Source organism: Octodon degus, unplaced genomic scaffold (genome assembly GCF_000260255.1).
Source record: "Octodon degus isolate 3935 unplaced genomic scaffold, OctDeg1.0 scaffold00113, whole genome shotgun sequence".
NCBI classification, from domain to species: Eukaryota; Metazoa; Chordata; class Mammalia; order Rodentia; family Octodontidae; genus Octodon; species Octodon degus.
This window is the reverse complement of record NW_004524689.1, coordinates 5,325,677-5,335,293: the sequence shown is the minus strand read 5'-3', so window position 1 is coordinate 5,335,293 and position 9,617 is coordinate 5,325,677. Positions and strand designations below refer to the sequence as shown.

At 54.9% G+C, this 9,617-nt stretch overlaps 1 protein-coding gene across 1 annotated transcript in view; it reads right to left on the bottom strand.

Moving 5' to 3' along the window:
- Positions 1-9,617, bottom strand: part of Slc45a1 (solute carrier family 45 member 1) — a 17,044-nt gene that overhangs the window by 5,993 nt on the left and 1,434 nt on the right. The window contains exons 2-5 of the mRNA XM_023699561.1: positions 5,718-6,138; positions 5,084-5,176; positions 4,225-4,449; positions 2,149-2,858 (exon numbers count right to left, since the gene is read on the bottom strand). Of these exons, the coding sequence (XP_023555329.1) occupies positions 2,149-2,858; positions 4,225-4,449; positions 5,084-5,176; positions 5,718-6,114 (1,425 nt within the window). The 5' untranslated portion in view covers positions 6,115-6,138. The remainder of the gene's footprint in view (positions 1-2,148; positions 2,859-4,224; positions 4,450-5,083; positions 5,177-5,717; positions 6,139-9,617) is intronic.

Genomic DNA, 9,617 nt, shown 5'->3' with positions numbered 1-9,617 from the left:
CCCCTCCCTTCTCCCCTCTCCTCCTCTCCCCCTCTCTTTGCATCTAAGTTCTCCAGCTGGGCTTGTGCTCACTAAGGTTACCAGGCTGGCCCTAAACTCCTGATCCTCCTGCCTCAGCCTCTTGAGTGCTGGGATGGCAGGTACCCAGTACCACACCCACAGCGCGTCTATGTCAGAAGGAGGTTTTTTTTGTTTTTTGTTTTTGTTTTGGGCTGCTCAGGATCCCTCAGGGCAGGCCTGGTTTGGCTTGAGGATGAGGGGATCGAAGCACAGCATCCTGAGCCTGACTGCTTTGTTTCAGCAGGCACTTAAACACCTGAGCTAATGGGCAGGCCCCAGAGTGTCTATGTCAAATAAGAGAATAATCTTTAACTTTCTTTTGGTCTATAGTAACCTCCTCCGTTGCACTCTTTCTCTTCAACGAGGCAGCCGAACGGCAGACACAGAGATGCAGATCTTTGTGAAGACCCTGACGGGCAAGACCATCACCCTCAAGGTCGAGCCCAGGGACACCATTGAGAATGTCAAAGCCAAAATCCAAGACAAGGAGGGCAATCCCCCCTGACCAGCAGCCCCTGGTGTTTGCTGGCAAACAACTGGAGGATGGTTGGACTCTCTCTGACTACAACATCCAAAAAGAGCCCACCCTGCCCCTGGTGCTTCGCCTGCGAGGTGGGATCATCGAGCCATCCCTGCGCCAGCTTGCCCAGAAGTACAACTGTGACAAGATGGTCTGCCGCAAGTGCTATGCCCGCCTGCACCCCCGTGCTGTCACCTGCTGCAAGAAGTGTGGCCACACCAACAACCTGCACCCCAAGAAGAAGGTCAAGTAAAGCTCAGCCAGCCCCTCGTCCAGAAGGGCACCACCTGCCCAACGCCTGCAGCCTTGGGGCCTGAATGAAGTTTCCCTCCCTTGACTAGAACAATAAATAAAATAAAATAAAGTAGCCTCCTCAAGGCCACGTTCTGGAAGCTGGTGAGGCCTCACCTACTGGTACACTGACAACTCGGCCTTCCAGAAGGTTCTGGGACCTCATGGACGAGGCTGCTACTGGGAGACCTGGGGCCTGTGCCGCCCTGGAGGTGGGCAGCGTAGACTAGGAGGGCTCGGCCAAAGTCAGGAGGAGACCCCGCAGCAGTGTGAGCCGCACTTCGGCATCCTCTTTCATGGAGACTCAGATTTGTTGGTGACTGATTCAGATGTCCAAATCAACTGCCAACTGGGCCTTGAGGGAAAGTCCTAGAAACCAGTGAAAGGAGCGTGGCACTGCCCCAGACTCGCCCAAGCGACAGCGCTGGCCTGCGCTGCCTTTGGGAAGGTCGGCTGTGCTCCAACTGGCCCTCTCCCTCAGAGCCTGATGGGCGTCCAGGGGACGCTGTCCCCTGTGGCCGACTGTGGGACCTACACTTCGCATCCTGAATGCTGAGCGCTACAAGCGTCCTGTGGAGGCAGGAAACGGAGCGAGGACCAGCAAACATCATGGGATGAGAACGGAGAGACTAGACAGAGCAAGGGCAGTTACGGCAACATATCCGAAAACCAGTGGACACCCCGATGCCCTCCAGGCATGTGCCAACCCGAAAGCACAGATCCTAGCCTGCCCTACTTCTGCAAACCTGACGCCCGCCCCGCGCCACCTTGGGCGCCGGGACAGGTCCTCTAAAAACCCTCCCTTCCTGGCTGGTGGGCGGAGCCAAGCATTCCATTGGCCCGCGCAGCCTGTCCATCCCCACGTAGACCCGCCCACAATTCCAGGCCCTTAAGTAGCTCAGTGCTGCCCCTAGCGGTCCTTGCTCATCACGGAGTATACCAAAGGTCCTGCTCAATTCTTTGACTCGGAGAACCAGAAACAACTGCCCTGAGATCTCCTGTCCGATCAAACTGTGATGATGGGGAATTTCTGTATCCGCTCTTTTCTTTGGTCATCTCTTTCTTTTTTTCCCCGCTGGAACCCTGGATCACTCATCAACGAGCCACATCCCCAGCCCCTTTCATTTGTTCTGGTTTTGAAATAATGTCGAAATTCCCAGGCGGATACTCCTGCCTCGGCCTCCCAAGTAGCCAGGCACCACCGTGCATCATCTAAGTGTCCTCTGACTGCCGGAGGTGGGTGGTTAATCGCAAGTTCCCAACCTCGGGAATTTTACCTGTTGGCTGAAGGTCACGTTTCTTCTCCTGCTGGTGTCAGGGCCACCTCCTCCTGCGGCCTCGGGGAGAGCCAAGGTCTGAGGTCTCTTCAGGATCCCGGAGGCCCGCGGCTTGGGGGCGTCGAGGGAACCCACCCTCAGCACGTCCCCTTCGCCAGGGGCCAGGCCGCTGTCCCTCCTGTCCAGCAGTCCCCGGCCTTGGTGGTAGAAGCCGTCGGGGGCCCGCGGAAAGCTGGCCGGCAGGGCCAGGTAGTGGTCCTGGCCGCCCGTGAAGCAGTCGATGAGGACGCCGTCTATGTTGGACGTGCCGAAGGAGGACGCAAACTCGCTGAGGCCGGTCAGGGAGCTGTCCCTGCTGAGGAAACTGCCGTACTTGGGCGTGAGCGGGCTGGGCGGAGAGATGGGGGTGCAGAGGCCGGGGCACACGACAGGGGCCCCGGGGGCGGGGAGCGAGTGGCCCGCGACCTCGTCCTGCAGGCCGGGCGGGGACGGAGGCAGTGGGAGGCTGGGGCTCTTCATGGCCGGCCTCTTCTCGCCAAGGGGCCGCAGCGGCCTTTCGGGGATGCTGACCAGGGTCAGCACAGTGGTGACGCTGAGGGTGACAGCGGTGAAGATGTAAATGACGCGGAGCTGGCCTCCCAGAGCCTTCCCGAAGCCCGTTTTGTCCCAGTGGATCCCGCCAACCACGTAGCCAAAGCCTCCTCCCAGACCTGGGGAGAAAACAGGGTGTCGGCATCCAGGGCGGCCGTGAGGGGCGGTGAGGGCCCGGGGGCTGCGCTCCTTAGAAGACGCTGAAGCTACGAGGTCCACCCGCGGGCGGGACTCCAGCTAAGCCCCTTTCAAACAAGAACAGGGACGTGGCTATCCGCCACAGTTGCATGTGTCCCTTGGGTTCCCTGCTGACTTTGGCACAGCAGCACCCCTCTTCTCGTCTCCAACATAGAGAAGCACACAGGCACACAACACCCCCCTCCTGTCAGCTGTGCACAGCCACCACCAGGAAGGCCTCATCCACCCTCCACAGGAAGGTGTTCTCAAAGGACTGAGACCATTGCCTTCAACGGCCCGGAGAAAATCACAGGAACTGTTTTTGGGGGACAAGCTACAAGCTATGGACCCCAAGTCGCAAAGAGTCGACTATCTGCTAAATACAGCATCTTCCAGCCCGGCATCGTGAAGAGGCTTGTAATCACTGCACGCGGGAGGCTGAGGTAGGAGGAGCTGGGCTAGAATCCAGAGAGGACAATTTATTGATCTAGTGAGAGAGCTTGTCTTCAACTAAGAAGGGCTGCTGTACAGCTCAGTGTGAAGGCCCTGGGCTCAATCCCTAAGACCATAAAAAGATGTCTTTAAACAGGAACACACTGAACAAGGTTACTACTGATGGGCTCGATAAAAGCATTGTGACCAGAGGCTCACAGAAGCCAGCCCGGGTTTCTCCCCAGAACAAAGTTCTCTCTTTATTTATTTATTTATTTATTTATTTTTGGCTTTTTGAGACAAGGTCTCACTGTGAAGCTCAGGCTGGCCTTGAGCTTGCTTTGTAGCCTGGAGACAATCCTCCTGCCTCAGCCTCCTGAGAGGCGGGATTACAGGTGCGTACCACCATGCCCAGTTTGGGCCATTTAAATAAAGGAGTTGGCATCTGTAGGTATTTGCAGGAAGTCCCAGAACCCATGTGCCACAGACACAGCAGCACGGCTGGACACACTCATCACACACACGTGTGTATCCACACCAGATATTACGGTGTTTAGGGTATATTTTTGAATCATTTTTATGTTTATCTATATATTTGTGCTAGGGAGGCTGAGACAGGAGGATCACTACGAGTCTGGGCTGTGTAGCGAGACCCTGTACCAAATAAATAAAGATTAAAAAACTATAATTTTATTTTGAGACAGGTCTAAGTCATTAAGTTCCCCGGGCTGGCTAGGCTCGAACTTGTGAGCCTCCTGCCTCAGTGCTGGGATTATAGGCCTGAGCTTCGTTAACTCAGGTATAAGTCACGGGGAGAGGAGGGGCTCCCCAGGCCTGCGCAGTCGCGGCCCTGCGGCCCGGCCGTGGGGCGCTCACCAGCCAGCAGCGCGTGGATGTTCAGGCCCCGGTCCTGGTCGGCAGGGCCGCACACGTCCATCATGTAGGCGTGGCTCGGGTTGTCCGCCGAGTCGGCGCTGAAGTCCATGAGCACCACGCCGCACACCGTCAGCAGGATGCCCCACTTGTGGCTGGTGGCCGTGTCAGCCAGGGCTGCGCCGATGTCCCTGCCATTCAGCAGGAGCGAGAGGCCCAGCAGCGCCCCTGGAAGCAGAGAGTTGGGGTCCCTGAGACCTTGCTGGCTGGCTGGCCCCCACGGTCCACTCCTTGAGCCTAGAATCCGGGGACTCAGGGTGAATCGGGCTGCGACCCAGCTTGGCAGAGCCCGCGGGAGGGGTCGGCACGGGGTGGGGGCTGCATTCAGGGCTTCTGCGCTGAGCTGTGTCTCCTGCGCTTTTTTTTTTTGGGGGGGGGAGGGTTGTTGTTTTTTAATCTTTTTGAGACAGAGTCTTGCTAAATCACAAGGCTGCCCAGGCTGGGCCCTAACTTGGAATCTTCCTGCCTCAGCCTCCCACAGTACTGGGATCACACGCATGCACCACCACACCCAGCTTAAACTCATTAAAAAAGGATCAAAGTGATTTCATCTCAGGGTTGACTCAGGCTAAAACTGAGGGCTCCTTGGCATCCCAAACCTGAAGGCCTGGAGTCACCAGGGCACCTGCTTTAGTGAAGACTTTTTTAAAAATTATTTCCTTAAAAGGAGGTAGTTGGGTTTTTCTTTCCCTTTCCTTTCTTCTTTCCTTCCCTCTTGCTCCCTCTCGCTTTCCTTCTTCCTCACTCTTTCTGCCTATTTTCTTTTACTTTTTTTGCATTTTATGTCCATGCCAAAACAGACCTATCGCCAGGACAAGAATGAAAGGGCGTCTCCTTCCAAACCTTGAGGTACACCGGTCACTCCAAGCACCCAACAGAGGCTGCAGCAGGAACCCTGAAACAGAGCAGGCTGGGGTCACTGGTGGGTCCCTGGGCACCTGGGGACACACAACAGCCTTGCTGCCCCCCAGTGCACCTGCTCACCCATGCCCTAGTGCCTCAAAGCTTAAGCCTCCAGAGGACTCAGAGTTGGCAACGAAACAGTCACTCGGCATCTCCTTTGCTTTTCCACTTGGACCCTAAGGGTACTAAGCAGTCAGGACTTTCCTTGGGAATTCATGAAATTCTAAGTCTTCTAGGAACCAAACCCCACTGAGCTCTGTCTCTTGGATTCTCTGATAACAACATGACCCAAGATAGCACAGTCCTTGGGGTGGCTCAGTTCCTGTTCTATTGCCTGCTTTAAATAAAAGAACTTAAAATACAGGATGAAAGGGCCATACCTGTTTTTCTACACCACGCTAACTAGGGGAACTTAACCCTTGTTTCTCCCTTATTCTCAGAGACGCTTCCAGAAACATCTGTAATCTTCCAGAAGCTTGTAGAATGTTCCAGAATCTTCCAAGCCATATGTCCAGGGCCACGCTGAGACTTACCGAGGATGGGGCTGATGAACCACACCAGGCTGTAGAGCTGGTCGGGCAGGCCCATCTGCAGCAGCACTGGTGTCACATATGCCGTCTCCATGGCATAGCTGAACTCGATGCCAAATAGGACACAGCCGTTGAAGAGCAGCTCCCGGAAGGACCTCTGGGGGTGCAGGTCCCCAAAGTCTACCCGCTCAATGGGACAGGGGGTGTTGGGAGGTGGGGGTGGGGAGGGCCGGATGCACTTTCTCCTCTTTGGGTGGCGTTTGAAGTTGTTGGCCCGGTGGCTGATGTGACGGGTCACTGAGCCTGTGTAGGCTGAGACCTGCGACCTCCAGAAGTCCTGGGGAGCCACGCTGGGCAAAAGTGCCTCTCCCGGAGGGGTGCCGCTGCCCGGGTGGATCATGGCAGGGGGGGCTGCTGGGCGTCCCTGCGAGGAAAGCCGGGGCGGGTGACAGTTACTCGGCCAGGGTCTGCACCGAGATGGGGCCTGAGGCCTGGGCCCTTCCCCCCACCCCCGAAGAGCTGAGGAAACCAGGCCTGCTGCCCCTCAGACCCAAGGAGACCAAAGTGGGTGCTGTCTCTGGGAGGGTGGAGCCGGGTACCCAGGTCCCTACACACCTGCAGGGGGGCACACAGATGGGCTCTGTGGGAGCAGCCACCCCAAGCGTTCCTGGGACAGCTGCATAGCACTGCACGGCAGCTACTCGCAGGCCCAAGACACCCCAAAGCCCACTTCCAGGCCCCAGGGCCCGAGATGGGGGACACCAGGCAGGGGACAGGGCACCCTGATAGGTTGCTCAGGGGAGGGGGAACCTCTCCCTTCGTGATGGACAGTCACTGCTCGATTCTGGTCCCTAACACTTGTATTTACCCCTCTGCAGGAGGTTCAAGTTTTTTTCTCTTTTCTTTTTTAAAGGTACAGGATCTTGCTACACAGCTTGGACTTGTAGTGATTGTCCTGTTTCAGCCTCTTCAATGCTGGGATTACAGGCGTGCACGACCACACCTGGTTTTGATAGCTAGGGCTGGCACGACAGGCTGCACTGGGGATCCAATCTTGGTCCTTGCGCTTTCCAGGCAGGCACTTAGACTGCTGAGCTATCTCCTGGGCCCTTTCTTTCTTTCTTTCTTTCCTTCCTTCCTTCCTTCTGCTGCTTTTTTTTTTTTTTTTTTTTTTGGTGGTACTGGGTATCGAACCCAGGACTTTCACACTGGGCTACATCCTTGCCCTTTTTTATTTTTATTTTGAGGAACGGTCTCATTAAGTCTCTAGGTTACCCCGCTGGACTCAAAGTTGGCGATCCTGTCTTAGCCTCTCTGAGTGCAGAAGTCCTGACGACAGCTGAGTGGGTTGGACCCAGCCTTTCCCTTCCAGTGTCAGGGAGACACGAGCCAGGCTTGGAAATGCTCTCTCTCTTTATTTTTTTTATTTTTTATTTTTTTTACATTTTGTGATGTCTTTATTCATCAAACAATCTCTCTCTTTAAAGAAAGAGGGCTATGGGGTAGCTCAGTGGTCGGATGCTCTTCTAGCATGCATGAGGCCCTGGGCTCAACAAAGAAAATAAATAAAATGAATCAGGAAGCGGGGAGAAGCAGGCCCCCCAACTTTCTTTCTTTTTTTTTTTTTTTTCTTTTTTTTTTTTTTTAATTTTTTTGTTTGTTTTAGTTTTATTTTTTGGCAGAACCGGGGATTGAACTCAGGCCCTTGCGCTTGCCAGGAAAGCACTGATTCCACTGAGCCATCTCCCCGGCCCCCAACTTTCATGGGTTTGTTTTGAGCAACTTCCGCGAGGCCATAGCCTAGGTGGGCAGGGCAGTGCCGCGCTTCCAGAGCCTGCCTCTGCTCCTGTGCAGCGCCCCCCGCCCCCCGCCCCCCGCCCCCCGCCTGTGATCTGATCCGCTGACACCTGCTCCTGTACCCTAGGTGCCCGTCGCTGCCTGGAAAAGTGCAGCTCACCAACAAATACTAAAGGACCAGATGCCAGCCTGTTGACCTGCGTTCCAACAGTGGCCATTTCCTAAGTCCTGGAACAAGAAAGCCACTGAGATCTGGGGGTAAGAAGACAGAGCCCGGCACCAAGCAGGAGGCCAGGCCCCTGCCTTCTGAGTCGTTCTGATGTACGCTGCAATTCGCCACCCTGGCGATCATTCAAAGCTACGAGTGGCACAAATCATTGGGCCTAAACACACCTGAGCAAGATTCAGAACAGGAGGAATAGCTCATCCACTCACCCACCCATCCATTAACCCTTCCACCCATCCATCCATCCTAATTTCCTTCATTTATCTCCCCATCCATCCTCCACCCACTGATCCATCCATCCACCCACCCACCCGTCCATCCACCCATTCACCATTCATCCTAACTCCATTTATCCCCCCATGCATCTCCATCTCCCTATCCCCATCCCCCATCCATCCCCCCATTCATCCATCCAACCAACCAAACCACCCACCCACCCATTCACCTATCCATTCATCCTAACTCCATTTGTCCTCCATGCATCCCGCATCTCCCCATCCATCCCCCCTTCCATTCCCCCACCCACCCACCCACCCATTCACCTCTCCATCCATCCTGACCCCCTTTACTTACCCCCCATGCCTCTACCCACCCAACACACCTGCACATCACTTGCCTATCCATTCACTCACTTGTCTTTCAAGAAACTGAGATCACGGACATAAAACAAAGACAGTTCTTATCCCTGAGTTCGATGATAGAGTGGGGGAAAAGTGCTCTAATGGAAACCACCCATGCAAACGAGAGAGAGGGACAGTCAGTGGTGGTACACCCCTGGGATCCCAGTGTTCTGGGAGGCGGAGGCAGGAAGAGTGAAAGTTCAAGCCCGGCCTGGGGAGACCTTGTCTCCAAAAAGAACAGAAACAGCTCAGTGTAAAGGCCTTGGGTTCAATTCCCAGTTGAGCGCACATTCATGCACGCGCACACGCGCACGCACACGTGCACAGGCTCCGCTGTTGGGCACAATGGGGTGGTGAGAGCAAGCGGCGCAGGAAGCGCTCACCCATGGCCACAGGCCTGGCGGCTCTGATAAGAGATGGGTTTTACCCCAAGGTGACAGGGAATGACACAGCCAGACTCACTCTGCTGTCACTTCTATAAATTACTCATCTTGTGACCTTAGAGAAATGCCACTCTGTCCTGTAAAACAAGAGCAGACGGACCTACCAATGCTGTAGACAAGCAAGTCACTTAAAATACCATTCGTGTGAGATCACACCAAGTTTAGTTTGGAAAAGCTAGTTTTGTTGATGCCTGTCATGTGCCTCCTCAGGGTTGTCCCTGCTTCCAAGACACAGGTAGCTGTCCTGGTCCCTGGAGCTTCATTCATAAGAGCACAGATGGAGCCCTGAGGTCTTGCTGAACTGCCCAGCCTGGGCTTAAACTTGCAACCCTCCTGCCTCAGCCTCCTAGGTGGCTGGGATCACAGGCGTGCACCATCACAGCCAGCAAGGAAGAAGCTTCTCGCCCTCCTCCAGTGGAAATGTAGGCGCTCGTGTCTCTGCCCAGATTACCACGGCTCTGAGCCCCCAGCACCCCAGCATCCAAAATGCAGCCTGCGCCTCAGTCTAGCCAGAGGGAGGCGCTCGAAGCCAGCTCACCTGCTAATCCCAAGTCTAAACCATTGCTACTCCGGGTTTGAGGCAAGTCTCACTGAGGAATCACATTCCCAAGTGACAGGGAGTATTACCATTTTCATTTAATAATGTGCATATTTGAATATATTTATCTTTTTTTTTCTTTTTGAGACAGGGTCTCACTATGCAGCTCTGGCTGGCCTTGAGCTCACTTTGTAGACCAGGCTGGCCTCAAACTCGCAATGATCCTCCTGCCTCAGTCTCCCATGTGCCCCTACACCTGGCTTATTAATATATTTTCTA